Source organism: Podarcis muralis, chromosome 15, assembly GCF_964188315.1.
Source record: "Podarcis muralis chromosome 15, rPodMur119.hap1.1, whole genome shotgun sequence".
In the NCBI taxonomy this organism is placed as follows: Eukaryota; Metazoa; Chordata; class Lepidosauria; order Squamata; family Lacertidae; genus Podarcis; species Podarcis muralis.
The window spans coordinates 1721367-1746954 of NC_135669.1; the positions used below are offsets into that span (position 1 = coordinate 1721367).

The window sequence follows — 25588 nt, forward strand, 5'->3', positions numbered from 1 at the left end:
ATAGTTGGATTTTGGGACACTCCCACCACATGTGGAAGTATGTGCCTGTGGAGGTGCACCCTCTCCAGCATTTTGGTGAGGTTCCTGGGTGTATTAGCGCTAGTTTCCTTGGTGTTAGGTACCACCTGTAGGTGAGTTTCAGTGTGAGTTCTTTTCTTTTCGTTGATATGGATTTAAAGGGGGGTTTAGACCACATTCTGGTCCATTGAGTGGGGTTTATCTCATAGCCTATGTCATTCTCCCATTGATTTTTGATTGCGTCTAGGGGATTTGCGAGATTTTGGAGTAGTATTTTGTATATTGCGGATACCATCCCTTTACCGTTTCCCTTTGTTGTTAGGAGGAGGTTTTCGAAGGTTGTCAGGGGCCTAGTTGCTGCTGATTTTACTGTTGGGTTGTTTAAGAGGGCATGTAGTTGGTGTTGTGTTAACCAGGGCATTTGGGTGTCTTCTAGTTTGTCTTGTATTTCTTGTGTTGACAAGGGTTTGTTATTTTTATAAAAGTCTATTAGGCGATACAAGCCTTTGGTTCGCCAGGTTTTTATCTTGAGGTTTTGTGCTGCATGGTGGAATAATGGGTGGTATGCCAGGGGGATTAGTGGGGATGGGGTTGGGGATAGTTTGCCTATTTGTGTTTTCCATGCTTTGAGCATGGTCTGTGTGTACCTGTTAAGTGTTGTGGGAATTTTCTTTAGTTTGTTTGGGAGGAGTGGGTATGTTGTGGTGCAGGTGTTTTCAATTGTGTCCCTCTCTAGGTGTACCCATTGTTTTGTCTCATCTTCTAGTATATATGGGATTATATGGCGTATTTGGTTGGCGTTGTAATATGCTTCTATGTTGGGGATTCCCCATCCTCCTTCTGAGGTGGGGAGGTGCAGGTATTTGGGGCTTATTCTTGGTTTTTTATGTGAGAAGATGAAAGAGTGTAGTTTTCTCTGCCAACTGTGAAGTTGGGTTGAGGGGATCCAGATTGGGAGGGTTTGGAATAGGTAGGTTAGTTTTGGGAGTGTGATCATTTTGATCATGGCTATTTTGTCTGAGAGAGTGAAATTCATGTTATTCCATCTCTTTAGGTCTTTGTTAATTTGTCGCCACAGGGGCTTGTAGTTGTGGAGGTATAATTTATTGAGGTTTCTGGTTATTTGTACCCCTAGGTATCTGAACTTGGTGTGGCAAAGTTTTATTTTGGTGACCTTCGTGAGTTCTTTTTGGGTGTGAGGAGGGGTGTTGAAGCACATAGCTTCTGACTTTGTGAAATTTACCTGTAGGCCCGACACCATTGCAAATGCGTTGAGTTCTCTGATTAGGGAGGTTGCTGTGCTTATGGGGTCTGGTGTTGTGACCATTAGGTCATCTGCAAAGAGCCCTAATTTATAGGTCCTGCCTTTTATTTCCACTCCCTTGATGTCTGCGGCTGCTCGGATGCGGATTGCTAGGGGTTCCAGAGCCAGGATAAATAAGAAGGGAGACAGTGGGCATCCTTGTTTCGTGCCTCTTTGGATAGCTATAGTGTTAGAATCCATATTGTTAGTTCTGCATTTTGCTGAGGCTTGGGAGTATATTTGTTTGAGGATTTGTAGGAAGTTGGGGCCAAATTTCATGTTAGTTAGTACTGCTAATATGTATTTCCACTCCAAGCAATCAAAGGCTTTGAGTATGTCTAGGGACATAATTGTCAATGGGAGTTTGGTTGCCTTGCTGTGTTCGATCAGGTTCAGTAGTTTCCTGATGGGGTCTGTTATATTGCGGCCAGGGACAAAGCCAGTCTGGTCTGGGGCTATTAACTTGTGTAGGAAGATTTTTAGGCGGTTGGCCAAGATTGATGTGAATATCTTGTAGTCTTGGTTTATTAATGAGATTGGGCGGTATGATTCTACTTTGAGGCTGTCTTTTAGTGGTTTTGGGATGGAGACTATTTTGGAGTGGGTCCAGGTTTTGGGGATGGGGCCTCCTTTTATGATGTCGTTGAATAGGCGGGTCATGTAGGGCATCAAGGGTTCTTTGAATTTCTTATAGAATTCTGCTGTGAAGCCGTCTGGGCCTGGGGCTTTGTGTGGTTTCAAGTTTTTGAGGACCGCATCTATTTCCTCTGGGGTGATAGGGCTATCCATGAATTCCTGTTCCTCATCAGTTAGGGTAGGCATGGTCAGTCCTGCTAGAAATTTTTTGATTTCCCTCTCTGGTGGGTTATGGGAGGTGTATAGGTTGGAGTAAAATTCTGCAAATTCTGAAATTATTTCTTTGGGGGAGAATGTTATGTTGCCGTCTTTTTTGGTGATGCAGTGTATTCTTGTTTTGAGTGCTTTTTTCCTACATCTATTTGCTAGTAATCTGGAGTTTTTCCCTCCATATTCATAGAAACGTTGTTTAGAGTATAGAATGTTGATCATTGTTTTGTTGATTTCTAAGGAGTCTAGTTCTCTCCTTTTCTGTTCTATAAGTTTGAGGAGTTTTTTAGATCCTGTTTGTTTGTAGCGTGATGAGAGGGCTGTGATGTCTTGTTCTATTTTGCTAATTTTTGAGGAGGTTTGTTTTTTAAGGAATGTTTTCTCTTTTATGCAAGCTCCTCTGGTGACCGCTTTCATTGCGTCCCATAGGAGGGGGGTTGTTGTATTGTTTACATCGTTTTCTTTGAAGTAGTTTTGGAGGGTTTTTGTGAGACTCTCTCTAATTTGTTTGTTTGTAGTTAGGATGGGACTGAAGGACCAGGATGGGGTGGTTTGTGTTCCTTCTCCTATTTTAACAGTGACTTCTACTGGGGCGTGATCTGTGATTTTAATGTTACCTATGTTTGTTGATTCTACTGAGGGAATCAGACCCTGTGTGAGTAGAATGCTGTCCAGTCTGGACACTGTATCATGGCGTCCCGATTGGAATGTATGGCTGATGTCTCCCGGGTTTTGCTCACCCCAAATGTCATAGAGACCCCTGTTTTTTAGCATTTTTAGTAACTTGTAAGAGTTCCTGGTTGTTGGGGGTTTCCTTCGGAGGAAGGTTGCCCATGGGGTTGTGGGGTGGATATCTTTCAGGGATATACCTTTCATATTTAGATTGAGGTCCCCTCCTAGGATTGCTTCCCCTTCAGAGAAGGAGAGGAATTTGTTTAGTGTTTTCTGGAAGAATTCTAGTTGTTTCGTGTTTGGGGCATATATGGAGCCGATTGTCAGTTTGATTTTGCCATCTAGTGTCCCTTTAGCGAAAATGAATCTGCCTTTTTTGTCCTTGAGGACTGTTGTGGCAGTGAAGTTCAGGTCCCTACTGAGTATTATGGCTACACCACGGGCTTTCCCTGAGCCTCGTGCGACCCACTGTTGACTAAAGCGGGGGTCGCTCAGGAGTTTGCTGCCTTTGGGTGGATTGTGTATTTCTTGTAGGAAGGTGATGTGTGGTTTCATGGTGTTTATGTATGAGGTGATGCGTTTTCTTTTGATGGGGTTTCCCAGCCCCCTCACGTTTAATGTAATTGCTTTTAGGTTAGCCATTTTGTTTATCTATTATGTGGGGCGATTCCCTGCCAACCCGTTCGGGTTGTCTTGTGTCTCTCTCTTCGTGTTGTTTAAAGAACCAGTGGGGTTGCGCTGACCTAGGGTGTGGTGGGTGGGGGGCTAGTAGGATTAGAGTGAGATTTGGGTTAAAGAGTAGGGGGTAAGTTGTAGGGAGTTTCCTATATGTAGTCATATAGGTGTTTGTTTGGGGTATTTTGGGCCATCTGGCATTTAGCCAGTTGGTCCTAGGTCTCAGCTGGTGTGGAAGGCCGTGTTCAAGGACAGGCCGTCCCCCCTGTTGTCTGCGATAGGGGGTGATCAGCGAGACAGTGTGAAGTGACTTTGTAACGTCGCTGTCAGGTATAAGGTTTGTAAGCAGTGTTGCCAGTATTATGAGCAACATTGTTGGTGTGTTGGGGTGGGGATGTGGGTGCTGGTACGCTCTGGTGCCACCATAGTGCTGGTTGGGTATCAGATTTTAGCCTGATTGTGGGTTGTGTTATTAAGGTTGGAGTTGTTTTTCCTTAGTATGGAGTATGAGGATGTTGAAGGTGTGGGTGATGGGGAATGTGGTTGAGGTCGTCTGGACTGGTGTTGGGGTGGGGATTTCTGTGGGGGTGCGGGGCTGGGGGGGGTGTTGATGGTGTTAACTAAATCTATGTTTTGGGGGGGGAGGGGAAAAAAGGGGGGGGGAATCACCAGTCCTTCAGTTTGTGGTTTTTTCCTGGTTGCTTCTTTCAGCCGGGGTTGTTGTTGTTGTAGGGTTGTCCATCTGCGATGAGTTGGTTTGGTTGATCTTGGTCTGGTTTCTTGTGTCGTATGGCCGGCGGGACGGTTCTGAGCATGATGCTTGCCTGTATTGGTTTGCGTTGTTGCGCCGCTTCTGTTGTATCTTTTTCTTCTGTACCATTGTCCAGTTGTTTGCTGTTGTTTCCTCGTGGTTGGGGCTGTCGCTTGGTGGGTTTGTCGGTTTCCATTCCGGCGGGAGGTCGAGTTCAAGGTTCTTTAGTAGTTGCAGGGCCTCAGGTATGTTGGTAGCCATGTGTTGTGTTGTGTTCGTTGTTACAATGAGGCGGAAGGGGAAGCCCCATCGGTATTTGATCCCTGCTTGTTGGAGACGCTGGGTGCATGGGCGCAGGCTTTTCCTCCGGTTTAGGGTATCCTGAGATAGGTCCTGTAAGGCCAGAATGGGGGTTTCTCCATATCGAAGGTTGCTTGAGTTTCTGAGTTGGTGCCATATTTCTTCCTTCTTTCGGTAGCGTGTGAAACATACAATGATGTCTCTCGGGGGGGCGCTGGGTTTTGGCATAGGTTTTAGGGCTCTGTGAGCCCTCTCCAAGTCCTCTGCCTCAAGTTTCAGGCTTGGGATTGTGTTTTTCAGCCAGCGTATAATTAGGTCCGCTGGGCTTTTCTCCTCTGTTTTTTCAGGAAAGTTGCGGAAGCGGATGTTACAACGTCTATTGCGGTCTTCAAGGTCGGCTTGCTTAATTTTCATCTCGTTGTGTTCTGCTTCCATTTGGTTTACCAGTTCGTCCAGTTTCTTGTTCACACGTGCGTTCTCCTCCCGGTATTGTTCTATTATTCTTTCTTGCATTTGGTTCTTGTTCTCTAGAGCTTCCACTTTGGAGGTTAGATTGTTGATTAGTACCTGCATGGGAGCCATTGTGGCCTTCAGTGCTTCTTCTAATCGTGCTTCCATTTCCCTCAGATCTCGTTTCGTTATTGGGTGGTCATCATCTTGAAGGGGAGCTACCATCTTAGCATTGTTTGCCATCTCCCTGGTTGGTGTCATCTCGGTCTCCCTGATGGTTTTGGTTTGAGGTTGGCTTGGCGTCCTCTTGGGGTTGGGCGTGTGGTGGTTAGGAGTTGTGGCAGTGGTGATTCCTGGGTATTGTTGGGTTGCTGAGCTGATCAGGCTTTGTTGGCTGGTGGCTTTTACAGAGCGTTTCGATTAGGTGGTCATTTGTGTCACTTCTAGCCTGTGTTTTAAGAACTTCTCTAGGGCTTCTGTAGATGCCTCAGCGGTGCCGCCGAGGCGGGGGGGGGCAGGTAAGTAGAGATGGGTATACTAACGGACAGACAGTTCATATAAAGGGAAGGGGGTTAGCAGGTAGAGATGCAAGAGATTAGAGGGTATATGTTTAATTTTCCTCCATTTTTAATTACTTTCCCACAAGCAAAAAATAACAACAATAACCAGGGGGAAATATTATTCTTAAGAAAAACAAATCAAACAAAACCATGCAGTTATTTTTTGTTCTCCAAATGGGTATATGGAGGAAATTTTTGTTTTAAAAGAGAGTGGTGGTCGTAGCTGGGGGCGAAAGATTCCCCCCTCAGGAGCAGGCGAACAAGAGCTTTAAAAAGAGAAAGAAAAGAAGAATAATTGTATGGCTCTGCTCTGTCTTTTAAAAAATAATAATAATATGTCCCCCCAACCACCGCCACCACTCTCCGTCTGCAGAAAAGCAACCAAAAATGTACGGGTAAAAGATAAAAATGAGAATTAAAGGTGAAAAAAAAAGGGGGGGTGTCTTTAAATAAAGCTTTTTATTTTTGTTTTTTTTTTAAATGAGTAAAGTATAGGTAAAAGAGGGTAGGTAAAAGAGAGTGGAAAGTCTGGGGCGGAGTGGCAGTCCCAGGAAATGGCCTGTGATGGTTCAGGGCTGTTTTCTGGGTACTGCCATTTTAAATCTTAAGAGGGGGGTTTGAGGTGGAAATAAAATGAGGTTTAAATTGAGGATGTGTGTGTGGAAAAGTGTGTCTTTAAATAGTGAGTAGAAAAGATAGAAATAAAAGTAAAGATTCAAATAAAGGGTGGCTGCAGCAGCAGTGGCCCCTCTTTTAAAAAGAAAAGTGGTAAAAGTAGGTATATGGGGGGGGAGGGATAAGAAAGATGTATATATATATTTTCTTTAAAGGGAGGGAGGGAGGGGGAGGAAAGGGTTAAAAAAAGGGGGTGTTAAAAAAAAGGGGGGGGGAGGTTGTTTTTTCTTTTCTGTGGTCTCCTTTGTTATGCAGCTTCTCTGTGTTCTCCTTGCCGCTGGAGCTCCCGGTAGGGCTCAGCCACGTGCGTTTTTGTTTTTTTTTTCCTTCCTCCCCGAAGCCTATTTTGCCTTCACCGTGCTCACCTACCTCTCCTCTGCTTTCCCGTCGGCAGAGATGGGGGCAGCAACGGTAAATTTGGGGCTCCTTTTTCTTTCTTTCTTCTTCTTCCTCTCTCTCCCTTTCTTTCTCCCTCTTTGCGTTAGTTCCACTGTCCTCCGGGTTTTGGAGCTCCTCTCGGCTGTTGGGGGGGGGGTCGGGTGCCTTTCCGGCTCAATCAAGGTCGTGGGGGGGTGTTTTGGCTCCTTTGATAGATGCCCGGGCACCCCCAATTCCTCTCCGTTGGCAGTGCTGGCAGCAGCAGTTCTGGGGGGTCCGGGAATCGGTCACCAGAGCCTTTTACTCTGGCTGGCTTCAGGAGCTCTTTTCTTCTGCTGCTGCCGCCATGCTGCCTCGCCGGAAGTCCGAGCCCCCTACTAGTTACTTATGAGCCTAATTATTGGAGAAGCTTTGAGAAAACACCCAAAGAGCACACACCATTTCTCACCTTTCTTTCCTGTACTTTGGGGGCAGAATCCAACAAGGTCTCATGATCCTCATCATCTGTGTCTGCATCACCCTCGGTCTTCAGAGGCTAAAGCAAGAACAGAAAGCTTGGTGTCATTATTGGCTTTCTAGATCTCAGTGAAGCAAGACTGCCTTCACCCTGATTATCTACAGAGGGAAAATGTTAAGGCTTTCCTGCAGTGCTAATTTGGGTTTACAGCACCCGTCTCTGAGACTTGGACCCCACAAGAAACAAAGTGTGTCACTTGGGAATTGTGTGCAGATGCCATCAGGAAGGAAGAAGTCTGTGAAAGACTTTATGCATCCTGAGATCTGCATTCTTGGGACCAGCCTTGAAGGAAGCAGCAGTGCTGCAGATGCCCATACGGAGGACATTTTTGATGCAGGACAAAACACGGGGTTTCCCAAACTGTCTACAGTGGTACCTCGCAAGACGAAATTAATTCGTTCCGCGAGTTTTTTCTTCTTGCGAGTTTTTTGTCTTGCGAAGCACGGTTTCCCATAGGAATGCATTGAAAATCAATCAATGCGTTCCTATGGAAACTGCCTTCAGACCAGGTCCGGGGACAGTCTGTCCCCTGACCTCTTCTGAAGGCTTGGGGGGGGGGGACAAGGGCTTTTCTTCCCACCGCCAGCCTTCAGAAGGCTGTTCTGAAGGTTGGCGGTGGGAAGAAAAGCCCTTCTCCCCACCTCCCGCCCCGCAAGCTCTGGGGGCAGGAGGGCTTTGCTGCCGACCGCCAACATTTTAAGAAGTCTCCGCTGTCGCGGGAAGGCAGGCGGGGGGGAGCAAAGACTTTTGCCCCCCGCCGGCCTTCAGAAGAGGTCCAGGACCTCTTCTGAAGGCCGGCGGTGGGCGAAAGTCTTTGCTCCCCCCCCCCGCCTGCCTTCAAAAGCCGTCGGGATAGCGGAGAAACGCGCTGCACTTCTCCGCTATCCCGGGAAGGCAGGCGGGGGGGACCGCCAGCATTTTAAAAGAGGTCCCCGGAGATTTCCCTATGGGCTTTCTTCTTGCGAAGCAAGCCCATAGGGAAATTCGTCTGGCGAAGCACCTCGAAAAACGGAAAACTCTTTCTTCTTGCGAGTTTTCCGTCTTGCGAGGCATTCGTCTTGCGAGGTACCACTGTAATTAACCTCACTCAGGAGGTGCCATTTCAGTTTTCAGGTGCAGGGGAGGGAGGAGAGAGATGAGAGTTCAAGAGCCAGCTTTCGAACTTCACAGACACATTCAGGATTAAAGCTGCAATGCTATACACTCTTCGGAATAAATCTTACTTAGACTTAATGAGATTATGGGCCAACAGGTACAGGATTCAGCTGCAAGTTAGCTGGACTTCGGTTCCAACGATATCAACAGGAACTAAAAAGTCATGACAAAACTGACTGGTTTCATCAGGACCCAAATTCAACTAACTTAGACTGGACCTAACAAAGTGTGTATTAAGAGCATTTGTTATATTTACTTCTTTATACCTTTTAGCCATAAGTGCTCCTGCAAAATAATCATGTGTGGTCTAAAACTGGGGAAGGAAGAGTTCCCCACACCTATTGGTGGGTCTGCCCCTCTTGTAAAAACTCTGCTGCAGCGGTTCTAGGTCATCCCTGTTAGCCTCACAAACCCACTCCTCCTCAGGAAGCCACCAGGTCCATTTCTTGAACACTGCTGCTGTCGATCCTGCTCACCTCAGCTGGATTCACAAGAGGCTTGGGCTTCACCTCTGTCAAATATAAGGCACGAGAAAGTAGCAGCAGAGAAGGAGGAACGTTTTCTCTAAGATGTAGATCTAGCCACTGTGTAGCAGAAAGAAACAAGAGAAAGACGGTGTCAGAGAATTTTGATTTAAACTGTGGTGGGGAATTGCATTTTAGTGAGCCTGAAAAATCCATGTGCAAGTGTTGGAGCATGGGCCACCTTCCCACATGGACAAGCAACCTCCCTTTAGTGTGGTGGAGTGTGGTGGAGTCTCCTTCTTTGGAGGTCTTTAAGCAGAGGCTTGACAACCATATGTCAGGAGTGCTCTGATGGTGTTTCCTGCTTGGCAGGGGGTTGGGCTCGATGGCCCTTGTGGTCTATTCCAACTCTATGATTCTATGATTTTTACACAGTTGTTCAGATAGAGGCTGGCATCTCAACTATCATTAGGCAGCCTGCCCATACTTGCTTCATCTTCTGCCTGATCTATATCATTCTTAAGTTGTTTGAACTGAAAAGCAAATCCTGCAACATTCCTGTGTTCCTTTCCCACAATGCTTTAGAGTAAGAGTTCAAGGCAAAGCAGGCCTCTGCAGAGATGGGGCTGCTGGAGTTTGCCCCGGAATATCCTATGGACTCATGCTGGCCTGAGCTCAAATCCAATGGACAGCAGCTCACCCAGGGGAAGGGGAGACCTAAAGATGCCAGAGGTTCCTCAACGACATGAAAATATGGGGCTCCACCATTTCAGCATCTACCTGAGGCCCCACACTTCCTGTAAGCTCCCAGCAGAAAAGGCAGTGGGGACATGTGAGGGCCACCTAGGGATGCTGGAGTGCAAAATTACACGGCAGCTTAAGCTAGCTTTCAGCAAAGTGGTGGAATTTGCTGATTAGCTGCAAGTCTTGCTCAAGAGAACTCAGATCCTTCAGCACAGAACTCAGATCCTTCAGCACAGGATCTAATCCTGGTATGCTGAATCTCCTACCAATAACTGCTGACTCATGTGAGATGGCACCCAATTCAGCTCATTTGGGCTCTCACCTAATTTGGAACAGGATGTTTAAATATGTAAGACTAAAGTCTGATAATGGGGAATAGCACTGGGAAAACTAAGTTGATCCAATTGGGATTTAGCCATAAAAGCAGCACTACTTTCTGTTAGAGACCCTAAGGGTCCTGTTATATCAGATGATGTACTCTGTTATGACATAAGAACAGGCCATTGAACACAGCATCTTCTAACAGGGACCAACTAGATGCTATGGGAAGCCTGCAAGCAGCCTGCTCTCCCCACTCTCCTTTCCCTGCCACCCCCTCACTGCCCACAGGGCCAGCTCCTCTCTTGATTCTGGATGCTGCAGATATCCATGAGTAGATCTCTCCTCCTCCATGAATCTATGGGCTAAACTTGGGCTTAAGCTTGTAGTATATTTTGTGCACATCTAGGAGATGCAGGGGGGAAATTATTCAGAATAATGAATGCTGTTCCTGGCAACCTTGAAATTATTAGTTGTGAGGGGTAGCTGACTGTTTTTAAATGTTTTTAGCTTTCTTAATGTTTTGCTTTATTTTAATTCTTTTGCTCCTTTGTTGCTTGCTGCCCTGGGCTCCTTTGGGAGGAAGGGTAGAATATACGGTAAATTTAATACAAAAGAGTAATTCTCTTCTTGGAGCTGATTCCCCACCCTCCCTCATCCCCAACCTGCCTGGTTGAGTTGCTCTTTCAGCTGCTCCTCTGTGAGGCCCAAGGACCTCATTCCTCTGGCTCTGCAGGCACTTTGCAGCTCAGACACGCTCAAGCCATTAACACCTTCCTTGGCAATCATCTGCACAGAGCAAAGAGAGATCAAATTAGCACCACCTTCTTCTTTTGGAAATCAGGCCACCATCCCTTTCAGCAAGTGGTGAACTCAGAAGGTAACACTCTCTCACTGACACATACTATAGAAACAAATTGAAGTACTAAGAGTAAAACAAAGAGCCTTTTCCTGGCAATGCAGAGGGTTAAACTATTTTTGAAAAGAAAAAACATATTACACCATTCCATTCATATGCCATGGAATGGAATGGCATACAAAAGATGAACAGGTCAAATACACTGGGCGGGAGACTTGGGACATAATATACAAATGATACACCGGGAGAGGCTATAGAAAACAGATCTGAAATTTATGGCATGTTCTTCACTGAAAGAAAACTATATTAAAATGATGTACTGGTGTTATTTGATCCCAGTAAAATTAGCAAAAATGTATAGAACAAGTACAAACATATGCTGGAAATGTAAAGAAAAAGAAGGTACCTTTTATCATATGTGGTGGACTTGTAGTTAAAAATTTCTGGGAAATTATATATAATGAAATGAAAAAAAAAGTTTAAAATAACTTTTGTTAAAAAACCAGAAGCCTTTTTATTAGGAATTATAGGTACCGAGATTCCAAAGGACCAGAAAAAACTTTTCATGTACGTGACAATAGCTGCACGGACATTACTAGCCCAGAGATAGAAGGAAGAGACAACCCTAACCAGAGAAAAATGGCAAACCAAGTTGATGGACTATTTATAATGTATATACAAGATTATTGTAAGAAGGTTAAAACATTAGCAGGTTTTAAACACACTTGTAATGTAACAGAATGTATGGATAACTTAGAAAGATAAAAAATAATTGAAGAGGTATTGATATGCAGTTGATGGGGGAAGGGATGGGGGGAAGTCAGGAGATTTAGAGAAATCTCAATATTTGGATTCGGAATTGGTTTTGTTATATGTTTATATTCTTGAAAATCAAATTTTTTTTTTTAAAAAATAAAAAATAAAAAAATTACACGTGGCTTTCATTCCAACAACAAATCATAGCTTTGGGTTTATTAGGTTACCGTGCTTCTGTCAATACATCAAAAGTCACCTCTATCCAAGTTTTAGCAATGTGCAAGTGTAAAATCAGCCTACTGATTAAAAATCAAAATCCCTATTTGGTTACGAGTCCTAGTCTTAGTAACTGAAAGCTGTAGTTATGCACAGCTGTGGTTATGCAAGTTTGAAAATTTGTGACCATAGAAAGTGAGAGAAGCATTATGGAGACACTTTAGCTGATTCAGTATAGCTAGCACTCAATCACTTTCAGATAAACAATGGGTGCCCCGATTAACTAACCTAAAAGACCATACAGGAACTATTTTGGGACTGGGGTGTGGGTTTAATGTTTCTGACCCACAACCAGAGAAGCAGAACCTGTGAGTTTGGCACCAAAGTAGTTGTTTAACTTGCTTGAAATGAGAACTTTGTGAAAATGCCATAAGGAACTCTATGTAGCAGTGTGATTCACTCAAGCCGGAAAACTCTAAGAAACCCCAAGGCAAAGGGCCATGCAGCCTGACTGGGGGGGGGGGGGGAGGGCAAGGGACAGGGGTTTGGGTTTGTTCACTTTTGCTGCAGGAATTCTTCTTGCAAGTAGTAGTAGTAGTAGTAGTAGCAATAATAATAATAATAATAATAATAATAATAATAATAATAATAATTTTTTATACCCTGCCCATCTGGCTGGGTTTCTCCAGCCACTCTGGGCGGCTTCCAGGAAAATCTTAAAAATACAATAATTCATCAAATATTAAAATTTCCCTAAACATGGCTGCCTTCAGATGTCTTCTAAAAGTCAGATAGTTCTTTATCTCCTTGACATCTGACGGGAGGGCGTTCCACAGGGCAGGTGCCACCACCGAGAAGGCCCTCTGCCTGCTTCCCTGTAACTTTGCTTCTTGCAGTGAGGGAAGGGCCAGAAGGCCCTTGGCGCTGGACCTCAGCGTCCGGGCAGAACGATGGGGGTGGAGATGCTCCTTCAGGTATACTGGGCCAAGGCAGTCTTTGCAATAGATTTTGAAACACAGGGTTTTTTTGCATGTTTATTATTTCTGACTGTTTAACATTTTTAGAATTACTCTGCTTATGTGTTTGAAAGCTATTTTTGCTCCAGGCTGGAGCAGGGGTGGGGGGGGGGAATTTAGCCACAGGCCGGTCCACTTTTCCTCAGACCTTGTGGCGGACCGGAGAAGCGGCACCGGGTGGGGGGGGGGAGAAGAGGCATGGGGGGCAAGAAGTCCTCCTCCCCACCCGCAGCTGCTGCGCATACCTTCCCAGGGACTGCTGCCGCAGCTTCTTCTCGTGGGGAGGCGGGGTGAGCTTGTCCGCTTCGCTCTCTGGCCCACAGGAGCACCAGGGCGGCAATGGCGGAGGGAAGACGAGTGGCGCAAAAGGGCTGGCTCTGGAGAGGGGGCTGCTTAAAATGGCGCTCAGCCAGCTCAGCCCAGACCCCTTCCTCCTCTAGACAGGGCGGGGAGAAGCCAGGAGGGAGGAGGCACCACCATCACGGTGGGGGGGGGGGGGAATGGAATGGCGCAGGAATAAAAGTGGCGCAGCCCGAATGAACAGAATCCCCACGCCCATCCACGGACAGTCCGTGGGCCGGGTCCTGAAGGCATTTGGGCCTGATCTGGCCTGTGGACCTTAGTTTGCCGACCCCTGGGCTGGAGTATGCACCAAGAAGGAAGCAGGAGACCTGAAGAAACCTTGATGGATTGGGAATAAGCTTTTACCATGTTGGGTTAAAAGTGTAATTGTGTTATGATGATGTTGGTAATGCGTGTTCCAATGCCTTTATTAACCGTTCTGTTGTTTTTCTAAACAGGAGCTCCATTTGGTTTATCACACATGTGATGTCAGATGTGATTTTCTTAGAGTGGGGGGTAGTGCTATGGGTTTGCAACTATTTGACTTTAGAAGACCTCTGAAGGCAGCCCTGTTTATGGAAGTTTTTAATGTCTGATGTTTTATCATATCATCATTAATTCTGTTGGGAGCAGCCCAGAGTGGCTGGGGAAACCCAGTCAGATAGGTGGGGTATAAATAAATTATTTTTTATATTATTGTTGTTGTTGTTGTTGTTGTTGTTGTTATTAAACGGCCTGTCTTTTTAATTCTCCTGTAAAAACCTTCCTCGCCATCTAACTTATTCACACCGGCAATATCTGCCTACATCTTAAATCTCTGTGCCTGCCTTGCCTCTTCCTGCCATTGGCTGAGCTGCTCTGACCTCACATTAAGACTGCATATGGGTGGGAATGAAGTGGCTTCAGGTCTCCTGTCACTGTCATTGGTTGAACTATTTCAGTATTAGCAGGGCAGCAAACTGCTTAAATGTACCTTGGTGGCAGAGGTGATAGAATCACAGAATGGTAGAGTTGGAAGGGACCCCGAGGGCAATCTAGTCCAACCCCTTTCAGTGCAGGAATCTGATGTTATGGCACAGAACCACATTGCCATATCCATTAGAGGGTGACCTTGCAGACATCTGTATTAAATTCCAGCATCCATGGGCAACTTGTACAAAGCTTAACTTTTTCAACTTTCTCTGAACGCTATAGGTTTTTAAATGAAAGTTTGTTATGTAGACCAACTGAAATATTCTGGAGTCTTAGGATGGCGAGAAAGAAAATAGGCAGCACTTACTACATGAAAGTAATTGGGAGTTCACACACAGCACTTTGTGTTTACCTTCACAGACTGTGGAAAACATAATCTGTCAGACCAAAGCACTGAGACTTGGGCATGATTGCACCTTTTAGACTCAGGTATCAGAAGAGAGAAATGGCTGGCAGAGAGCTGTTAACATTTTCTTTTTTTTTCTTTTTTGGTCTCTTACTTCATCATCTGTTTTGATAGACCTGAGCTTCATCAAAAGCTGGAAGCGGAGGAGGTTATTAGTGCCAATGGGCTGCAGTTCAAGCAATTTGCAGAGGACCACCAGCTGTGGCCGCTCCAAGTGTTCCAGGGTCAGCTCATCCTCAAATAGCTTTGAAAACCGCACGATCTCCTGGGTGCTGGGCTGCTGGCCACTATGCCGAACCTGTACAAAGCAATGAATAAGATTCCAGCAAGAATGTGTCCTCCTCCTTCTCCTCCCATACATGCTCCACAAACAAGTGGAAGTTCTTTCCTTAGTGCACATATAATGTTCAGGACATGGAGAATCTCTTCTCAAAAGGTCCTGAAATTTGGCAAGACCAACAGATACGTTCTATGGAGGCCTTGGGATTACTCAATCTTGAAACATTGTTGAAGTATAAGCTGAGGAATGTGCTGCTACAGACAAACTCTCAATGTGGAATCTATGTACTGTACTGAGTTTGAGTGCAACTGATATATTGCACTAAACCCTCAAGTAATGGGTAAAAACAAAAAGAAGAAAACAATGTTGGGAAGAGTTTCCTATGCCTAAATAGGAAGACATAGCTTCTATGTGGTCTCCAAAACCTAACTACATTATTGTGGCGAGGGGATTCAAATACTTTCCGCTAGAACAAGGCTGAGGAATCTCCAGCCTGCAGGCCAAATTTGGCCCACAAGACCAATTTTGAGAAGCCATGCCCAGTCACCCTCAGCAGATGTCACCCGTGATGTCAGGTGGGGGTGTAAGCGTGGGGCGTCTGATGGTTCCTTCCTTTGCTGGAGCAAGGCATGCTGCCAGCCAGCCATCAGCTGATGAGCAGTAGAAGTCTGTACCTGCTGAACGTAAGAAGAGAATTGCTTCGTGGCTTCTCCAGTACTGGCTTTGTTTCTTCTGGCCAGCTCTGCGATGGTCTCCTGCAGGAATTTGGCTAGTTCCAACTTTGCACTCAGTTTCTTTCTCTGCTTTTCTTCCTTAATACAAATAATAATAAACATTTGCAGTTATCTAACGATTTCAAATATTCAAAAGCTTTTTCAGTACTTCTTAAAAAGGTAAAGGTAAAGGGACCCCTGACCATTAGGTCCAGTCGTGGCTGAGAACCCTATAAGGCAGGGTCATGGGACAAGAAATAACCTGGGGCCCTATGGTTGCTGTTGGACTCTAGTTCCCATCAGCCTCAGCCAGCATGGTCAATGGTCAGGGACGATGGGATTTATAGTCTAGTAACATCTGCAAGGCCACAGGTGAGCCTTCTGTGCTGTAAGATATGCCAATATTATCCTTTTGCTCACAGCTAGTCAGTTTCTGTTCCACTGTTATTTTTCATGGCTTAAATTTATAGGAGATAACAAGAGATCAAAGACTTGCTAGAGGTACTACTGTAGGTTCTTAATGAGAATGAATGCTAAAATTGCCTGTGAGATACAGAAGTACAGTTTTCCTGACTGCTGCTTTAACTGCATCAAGGTGCCTGTTCCTCTCTATAGGTGGCAACCATTTTGTGCGCAGGTTCTGTTCCTGGCCCCCACGTGCATTGGTGGAGCACGCATAAACACACCTCATCCCATTCCACCCTCTTCTGCGTCCAAAGGGAGCTGCACATTGGTGGGTGTGCATCAACTGAACGTACCAAAATGGTTGCCACTTATATTTTATTCTATTATTTCATTCCCAAATCCACTGTTGGGCAATACTTTTGTTAGGAGTGAACAAGCTTTTGCATTTTCCCAAACTCTTCATCAGCAAGATGCTACAAAAGGAGGCAGGGGGCTGGATCTTGACGCCATGAAGACTCAGTTCCATTCGAGACTCTATTCTGAGATGTAGATTGCACACCTAGATTGCTAGGTGTTGCAGGTATCAAGTTATACCTAGGATTCTCATCCCCACTTGTGAAAGCATAATGCCTGGCACTTACCCATATCTGACTTATTATCCTTTTATTCTATCCTTCTTTCAAGAAGCTCAGAGTAGTGTATAGGATCTCCCACTTGTCCATTTTATCCTAAGAATAACCTTGTGGGTGAAGAGAGTGTACATGCAAGTGTGTTCAGCCCAAGGCCGAGAGGATTTGAACTTGGGCCTCTCTATCCCCCTTCATACAGCTTATGGAGACATTGGTTCCCATACAGCAAACAGATGCAGCAGAGTTGGAGGCAGAGAATTCCTGACACAGTGGTGCCACATCATGCTATGATACACTGTGGTTGAGGCGAAGGCTGAGCTGCTTTTCACACTGACCTTCTTAGATTCGGTTTCAAAGGTTGAAGGCAGCATCTCAGGAAACAGTTTCAGAAATACAGGTAAGAGGAATTCCATGAAGGGCACAATGATGAACACCAAAAAGGGAACCAGCCGGAAAAGATCAGCAGATGTTCTCATCAGCTGCAGAGGTTAAGACACAAAGCAGAACAACAGAGTCTCTTCCTATGCATTCAACTTGTCAGCAGAGGCCCTGCTCAAAAGAACCAGGAAGGCGACATCAGCAAGGCTAAGTGCCTTTTTGTTGCTCTGGAATTTCAGAGAAGCTTTGCAATGCACTTCCTACTTGTTTTTAAGATGTCTTTCAAATAATTTTGTTGAGGCAGGATTTTAGTCTCCTATATGGCTGGAGAAATGTTAAGCTAGCTCCCATTTTCTTGTTTATGACACTATCTTTCATTTTGCTAAAGCTACGCTGATATCATTTTAAAGTTATAAGCTACACTTCTTTCAGATTTATTTCTTTAAGGCATAGCTAAGCAATCTGAGAAGAAAATGGTGCCTCAAACAGCATCTTCATATAAATATAAGATTGCACAAAATCTTGAAAGCATGAAATGGAAAAAGGAGAGTCTCTCTTTTGCAGGACTTAATGTACAGAAGCAGTTAAACTGAGTTATCTAGAGGAGAGGACCCTGTGGCTCTCCAAAGGCTGAAGAACTAGAACTCTCATCATGTCTGATGCTTGTTGATATTAATGCAACATAGTAATTCACTTTTGTTGAAAGAAATGTAGCTGCACATTTCTAAACTGAGGTAAATCCACTATTGTTTTTCAATAAAAACTGAAATTTATCTTGTATAACTAAGTTTTCCTTGTTCGTACAAATCAATATACTAAACTGACATATAGCAGCTTTAAAATGCTTTTTATTTCAGTATTGCATGCTTGTCAAACAATGTTTGATTTGCTTAAATACTATGCTTCAAAACCAGTACTAAACTGTTGAGATTTGACTTCTGTGAAAAGGTTCCTTCAAGAATTATAGAACTGGGCTTCAAAGAATAAGCCATCAAAGGTAGGTACATCATTGCAATTCCTATGCAACATACACTTTTAGGAGCTGAATAAATAATGAAAGTTCTGCCAATTAAAAATAGGTCAATAACATGTATTTAGCCCGGAAGAAGGGGATTTACCTTTTATTCACTTTAAATTAGCAACCTTAAGAGCCACATTGAAACAGAATTTCCCCTTCTACATCTTAAAATATATTTTAAAAAGCAAGCTCAGTTGCTTAGAGCTTGGTGCTGATAACACCAAGGTTGCAGGTTCGATCCCCGCAAGGGACAGCTGCCTATTCCTGCATTGCAGGGGGTTGGACTAGAGGGCTCTCAGGGTCCCTTCCAACTCTATGTCTATCCTTGACCACTGGCCGTGGTCGCTGGGGCTGATGGGAGGGGGTGTCCAACAACATCCAGAGGACCAAAGGTTCTTTACTCTGTCCTGCAGGGATTAACTTTGATAGTACACAATATTTTTAAAAAATATTTTTTGAAACTAGTATTTTGTCGCAGCAAGCCAAATGCGCAATTTTATGCATGACAAGAAATCACAAATTGAACTGTGCTATAAATTAGCATAATGATTTCAATATGTGCTTTTTTCCTGCACAAGTTAAAAACTCTCAGGCCTGACGGTGTCAGACGGTTTGCTCAGAGGGGCGTGGGAGGGAAGGGTGATATTCTCCCCTCTTGCAGCAGCAATCCTGAGTTTCCCCCAAGGAGAAAGGTGATGCCTATGACCTGGCCTCAAATACCGGAAACAAGACAGGGAGAGAAGTCATCATCACGTCCTGCACGTGAACTCAGAGAGGCATCTGTGTGTGTGTGATCCATATTATGTGATTTCCACAATCAGGACATAGCTGACATCCTATGGTACACATAAGGTTGCCAGGAATGACTGCCTCTCTAATTTCTGTGTTATGCCATACTCCCCCCCACATGGCAGCCACTTTGTGAGTGGCACCCCCAAATCTGAAATGTGCCCACTGAGCCAAAAAGTTTGGCAACCTTATCAGACTAGGGAACAAAAGTTTGGAACCAGCCCAAAAATCTGATGGTAGGGGCCAGTCAGCTATAAATATTCATTTGATTGCTTGGTCCAGTGGACGGGACTCCACTGCTGAGGGCTTTCCATTCAATGCTCACCCTTCGCCTTTCCCTCCGAGTGAGAACTTGCCCGTGTAACAGCCTCCACACCATCCTAGCAGCAACTTTTGTGTCAATCCAAAGCAGATGGAAACCATTGTAATAATGTTTTAGTTCATCTATAATCCTCTGGCGTAACGGTATCTTGGCAGTCTCTGTCGCTTGGTCCACTGGAACTTTGGCCAGCTCAGTGTCCTTTGTTACAGTACTTTGGCTAGGCTGAGTTTTGTCCTGAAGCTCTTGGTGCCAGGAAGCTGACGTGTGAAGCATTCGCATGGGCTTACTTAGCAACTGAGGTAACCTGATGCCCTGCTGCGCACTGAGGAGCAACTGCTGGCTCTCAGAGTCCTTCAGGTATGTTCGGTTAAGGTGGGAATCCAACAGCTGGGCAAATACAACCGATGGGGAGAACGGGGAGCAGATGGAGTGTACAAGAAGATGAGGTCCCCTGTGAGGGGTAAGAGACAAAACAATAATTGCTGTAACAAAATACCAAAAATACTGGTACTGCCCAAATTTTTGCAGGCCTTTGGCATCAACTAAAGATGCACTAGTTTGTCCATGCCTGTAGAGAAGGGTGACTGGAATCTGATGGAGCAGTATTCCTCACCTGCTGTACTGTGCAATTTTGTGTGTAGGGGTGTGTGAGAGAGAGTTTATTCTGTACAGCTGTTTTTAAATGTTTTAATTGTTTTGTAATTGTAGTTTTGTCTGCATTGTACCTCTATGGGAGAAAGGGAATAGGAGAAATACAAGAACACATCTTTAAAATATTGTGATCAGTACTCACCCCTCTCCTCAGCTTAAGAAGGAAATTGGGTCTTGCCCATGCTGGGTTTCCGAGGTACTTGGAAGCAGAGTAGTCTTTGCTACTTCTGTGCATCTCTGAAGTCCAGTGCAACAGCATAGACAAGATCCTGCCCTTATCTGGAATCCTCTATGATGATATTGGGGTTCAGAGGTACACAGAAGCAGAAAGACTCCTTACTGCATCTGCAAACCCTTGAAGCTCAGCACAAGATCAGGTATGAGCAGTATTGGTGACCGGGCAAATACCTTCATTGGCCCCTGAGTATTCCATTAATCATTCCTGCAACCCAATGTGTTTAATGAGTGGCGCTGTTTCTCAGTACAATGATGACGCACTTCTTCCAAGCTTTAGGCAACTGAAACAGTGATGTCCACAAAATAATGTCAATAATTAATTTCTTACCTGGACCTAGCTACTGCAAGGAATATGTTACAGCTGTAGAAGGCCATGTTCACCTGGAGTCAGTCTGTTTGGTCTATGGCCTGGCAGAATGAAAAACAACATTTTAAGCTAACATCTGCCTCTTAAAAAGGGAATTCACTCAACTAATGTAGCAGTAAACAACTTAAAATGGAAGTTCATTAAACAAAGTATTCCTTTACATAGTCTTCAACAGAAAATACTACAACAGGTTAGTAAGCATTCTGCTTGTCACAGACACAGCTTCCATCTGAAATGGTATTTTCAGCCAATATATAGGATCAGGGCTGTTTCGCTCATTGCACATCAAGAAATGTGTTTTCCATGACTTGGTCATAAGGTGGGAAGCCATTACTAACCCATGTTCTTTGATTCTCCCAGCATGAAAAGCGCTCTAGCTCTTTTCCCTAGCCTTGCTTGCTAGGGATGCTCACATAAGATTTTGTTGGAACTCAAAAAAGCCCTGCGAGATCTTACAAGAGCATCCCAAAACTGGTGTGCGGAGAGGACCTTGCCCCTTAGTGAAGCAGAGAGCTTAAAAGCTCTTTTTGCACCAGGTTTCACTGGCACACAAAAAAAGCTTTTAAGCTGTCTGCCTTGCTTTCATTTAACATGTTGAATTTCAACCAGCCGGCCTTCAACTATGTATGGTTGAAATCACACGAGTTAATGCACATAACATGTGATCATACTGTAATATAGGAAAGAGGCAGAAACTCTTTGGCTCTTCAAATGTTTTGGTCTCAAACTCTGATCAGCCCAATCCCAGCAGGGTCAGCACTCATTGGGAGCTGTAGCCCAACAATATCTGGAGAGCACCGTGTTGGCTGCCCCTGATCTGTATTGGCATGATGCACAGTGGTCAAAAACAAAAATGTGATGATTCAAAAATGAATCGGCCTTCATTGGTGTTTCATTCCAGCAGTTTGTTATGCTTTAACTCAGTGTTCAAAATCTGCCAGGCACATTTTGCACCTGGCTATCAGCCACTTGCGACCAAGTGAAGCTGCCTGAGCACCAGGATGGCACCTGACATCTCCATCTGGACTGCTTTCACACACTAGCAACACACCCTGTAGAATTCTATCTGTTATATTTTATCTGCACAACAAGAATGAATTTCAGGAATCAAAAAATCTTATTGAAAAATACGACTTTGGAGCCTTCTGGCTGAAAAATGGTAACTAGGCATTCCATTTTGGTGACTGAAACCCTGGTTTAAGGAGCCATTTGGCATCTAGCTCGTATATTTGAGTTTCTAACACTGCTTTAATTTTGCCCTGGGTTATGAGCTGCATTCTCCTTTTTATCTGTATTGATTTTAAAGTGGCTGCTACATTTTTATGTTGTGAACTGCTCTGAGATGTATGGATGGAGGGTCGTCTGCAAATTTAATAAATAATGTTGTTGTATGCTGCCTTGAGACTGAGAAAGAAGTCTTTTAATTAATAATAAAATTATTTTAAAAGCCACCCCAAAAGATGGAACACACCAGAGACAAGAACAGGACTGAGTTCTAAGGTCAACTTCAAAATCAAGGATGCTGACGGGATCTGCCTGGAAGCCGCTGGCCAGCCGGTCCCCCGGGCCTCCCTCTCGCCTCCCGCCAGGACCCCGCGGCCGGGAGGGAAGCGGGGCCGGGCTGGCGCGCGGAGAAGCCGCTGCCCCTCTCCCCGCCCCGCCCGTACACGTGACGCCGCATCCCCACGTACCCTCCTTCTCCCGGGAGCGCCCCGCTCTGCCGCCGGCCGCTTTCGGCCCCAGCGGCCCCCGCGCGCGCGCCCCGGATCCTCTTTTTCTCTCGCGAGCGGATGCCCGCCAATAGGGATGCAGGGCCAGGGAGGGGCGGGGCCAGGGAGCCCACTTCCGGGCCCTTCGCCCGGCATTTCGGAGGAGGAGCCAAGGGCGGAGGGCGAGCTTGCCTGCCTGCTGCCCCCTGGCGGCGAGCCCGGCTTCCTGCAGGGCGGGCAAGGGGGCGGCGGCGGCGGCGGCTCCTCCTCTTCTTGGCCCTGCCTGCGTGCAGCCCGCGGCTGAGAGGGCGGCCGGGCGCCTGGGCTGGCGGACGGGCATTGCAGGAAAAGAGATTTCTGACTTCCAGCGCGGAAGCGGAACTTTTCCTATCGCTTTGCGCTACTGCAATTGTGTTGTCGCCATTTGCTTCGTTCTGGGGCTTTTAAATCATCGAGATTTTTAAATTTTGCAGCTTTAACATGTATGTCTTAAGTTTTGTAGAATTTCATTGTTGTAAGCTGCTTTGAGACGGAAAAAGGTGAAGAGCGAGATATAATTTCTTTAAATAAACAATACACTGTAAATCAGTTACTGCTGCAAATGGTTACTTAATTCGATGGTTGCAGATTGTGCTTTTTGCATTTAATCTCCAATTAATCCCACTGTTTACGGTTACCCCTCTTTTCTGTTACATCCTTTTGTGGGAGATGCACCTGCCAACTTTGGAGGGCCAAGCTAGATGTGCCTTGAACGTCTCTTTGCAGCTTGCATGCAAGGGCATCCACTGTGGAAGGGGCTGAGGAAGGGAAGGATGGCGGTGGTCAGGGGTGGGGAGCTTTAGGTCTTTCCTTCCTTGCTGTGATGCTGACAGTGATGGCTTCCCACAAGTTGCTATTCTTGGCACAAATACACATTTAAGGTCACATGCAAGTTGGCATTTGAGGAAAAATATTTTCGTCCGGGAAAGCATATGCTATAATAAATGTGTTACTTTTGATGCCATGTGTCTCTCTTGTTTTTTCTGCAACTGACTTAACACAGCTACCCCTCAATTGTACGAACCAGGTTATGTGGCCATTTTCATGCCTGTGTGTGACGGATGGTGACATTTTCCTCTAACAAGGGAATGTGTGGTGTCATTTCACTTTACTACACTCCCATTCACCTCCTTGCTTTGCATGACATATTGTAAATTGTCATGGAGACTAGCGGGAGAGTGAACAAGTGAGCCAAGGAGGGAGCTCTAGCCAGGCCAGTAAGAGGCTTGCTGCTTGCCAACCCTCAATCCAAGCCAGCTGTAGACATATTTTAGAAACAACTGAGGGTGATCCCATGTTTCATGGTTGTCCCACCCGTTCAGGTGTTCATGTCTGCACAGAGGTGGCTTCTGACATGTACACGGGAAATTTGTGATGCATGAAGCAGCCATTAGATAGCCACTTGGAAGGCATGACTGACGGGGTGACTCCAGCAAGCGGCAAAGTGGTGGTGTAATGTTTTCACCCCGGCTGAATGTGTTTCAGGACGTTCAGCAGACTTTCACATAATTTTGGGTTGAATTGTGAGCCAGACACAGTGAAGCAACTGCAGAGCTTGTTTCACAACATGGCTACTTGGCTTACTAATCTAAACCAGGGTTGGGAATTCTTTTTGCATCCCAAGAGCCACATTTCTTTCTGGGCAACCTGCTGGTGGGTGGAGACAGATGCGAAAGTGGGCAGAGCATTGAATGTACATTTTCCCTCTGTACGGTTTCCACATGCACTTAGACATCCTCTTTAAATTCCAGTGAGGGAAGCCAGAGATATTGTAAGAGTTCAAGGATGCATCCCAGCCAGGCGAAAACACTCCAGGAGGGCATGCAGCAAGGCTGGTGAGCGGCCTGGCCAGGAGAGAGTCCCTGGGGCCGGATACAAAGACCTGAAGGGCTGCACACAGCCCTCACGCTTGAGATTGACCACCCCTGACCTAACCCAAATAAATGCATGTGTGAAAGCTGAAGTCCAAATTCCACTGCCCCTACAACTTCCTGAATTTCAGGGTTTCCCCAACATGAAGAAGACTGGTCTGAAAGGCCAAGGGAAGGCTAAGTTGAGCATAATACTTACTTGGTCAATTTATAGACTGCTTCTAATATATAAAATATCTCAAAGTACTTTACCATAAGCAGTTTAAGACTCCAAAGCATCCAAGAAATTCAATATACCAATTATATGAATAGAATCAGATCCTATCTGGGCATCTGATGACTTGAATGAGTCCACATGCTTCCAATAGATTCTGCTTGTCGACTCATAAATAAACCGTAGCTTTCAAGGACACCCTTGTGACAAAGCCATGCCCACAACTGCATTGTGAGGTGGGCCAGTTGTATGTACAACTAAGATTTTTAGTATGTTTTGGCCACCTCCTTTTCCTCTTAATTCTAACCATGTAAGAATGCCAGTGTCATGAGCCAGATGCTTGCCTGGGCAAGACAGCAACCAGCTGCATCCCTCATATCTCCACAGGATTGGGCAGCTTGTTTTCCTTGCATTTAGCCCTAGGTGCAATTATGTCGTGTAACTCAAAGCTGTTTAGAGCCTTAGATTGTGTGGGAAACAATCCCTCAAGCTTGGGCTCACTCCAAAGGCCAATGCCAAGTTAAAGAAATTAGATAATTCAGACTAGGATCTAAAAGGGAAAGGAGAACAACACTTTAAGGAAAATTAGGAACTGTTGAAGCCATTAGATATCCTACACAAGGAGAGATAGTATTCCTGGATGGTCAAAGGTGGTGGCAAAATGATACAATGACCATAAGTATGATTCTTAAGCCTGGGTGGCCTTGACAACCCACACACTCCTTCCTTCCTTCCTTCCTTCCTTCCTTCCTTCCTTCCTTCCTTCCTTCCTTCCTTCCTTTATTGCTATCAAGGGATTGAAACATGAAGACATTGAAAACTATTAGTATGTTAATTTTGGACATTGCTAAAGAGCTATGCATTTTTATCTATTATTTATCCATGCACACTTTCTAGGGATACTTTCCTGAAAAAATAATGAAAGCTTTGAAACTGCCCAGTTTGACTGGTACATGTTACAATTTTTTTAAAGAGTGCATTTTTGTAAATGAAAAGCTTTTCATGCAAAAATACAGCAGTAGAAAAACATCCCATTATGTTGCATGTAGCTCAAGCACATGCATGTTTGCTGAAAACAATCCCACTGAATTCTATGGATTTCACACCTAAGAAAGTGTGCAAAAGGAGATAAATGAGAGTGGGGAAATGCTAAGCAATCGTGTATATCCTCTTCCTCCGTATCCTATGTCAACCTAGCTCTGCAAGGAGACCCTTCCAGAGGGGGAACAGAAGGCAATCCTCTATTTGAAGGGCTATCGGGTTCAATTCTGCTTCAAAGATTAAAAAGCCACCTGGCTGGAGCGTGTCCTTTAACTCTTGCTTGGATGGAGAGGGGTGTGGGTAGAAGCCTCTAACTTGTGGGGTTGGTTTAAAGGTAAGAGTCGCATCCGTGGCCCTACTCAACCTGAAGTGAATGTGGGCTGAAAAAGGTTCCCCACGCCCATGCAGCCTATGCAGTTAATGTCCTCCATGGTCCTATTTTGGGGTAAAAATTGTATATTTTGGTAATGTAAGAACAGCAGGATGATGAAGGGAAGTCATTCCTAAGACACCCCAACCTACGATTTTAAAA

General features: G+C 45.1%; 1 protein-coding gene across 6 annotated transcripts in view; it reads right to left on the reverse strand.

Moving 5' to 3' along the window:
- Nucleotides 1-22012, reverse strand: part of LETM2 (leucine zipper and EF-hand containing transmembrane protein 2) — a 37488-nt gene extending 15476 nt beyond the window's left edge. For 4 of the 6 annotated variants that reach the window (XM_028707712.2, XM_077919754.1, XM_028707711.2 and 1 more), the window contains exons 1-9: nucleotides 21874-22012; nucleotides 20144-20223; nucleotides 18931-19378; nucleotides 16756-16899; nucleotides 15348-15485; nucleotides 14488-14691; nucleotides 10496-10615; nucleotides 8777-8884; nucleotides 7077-7163 (exon numbers count right to left, since the gene is read on the reverse strand). In XM_028707712.2, the coding sequence (XP_028563545.2) occupies nucleotides 7077-7163; nucleotides 8777-8884; nucleotides 10496-10615; nucleotides 14488-14691; nucleotides 15348-15485; nucleotides 16756-16899; nucleotides 18931-19378; nucleotides 20144-20190 (1296 nt within the window). In that variant the 5' untranslated portion in view covers nucleotides 20191-20223; nucleotides 21874-22012. Of the gene's footprint in view, nucleotides 1-7076; nucleotides 7164-8776; nucleotides 8885-10495; nucleotides 10616-14487; nucleotides 14692-15347; nucleotides 15486-16755; nucleotides 16900-18930; nucleotides 19379-20143; nucleotides 20224-21653; nucleotides 21830-21873 lie in introns of those variants that run through there. The other 2 variants (XM_028707710.2, XM_077919755.1) reach the window with 2 other exon arrangements.
- Nucleotides 22013-25588: the final 3576 nt, after the last annotated feature.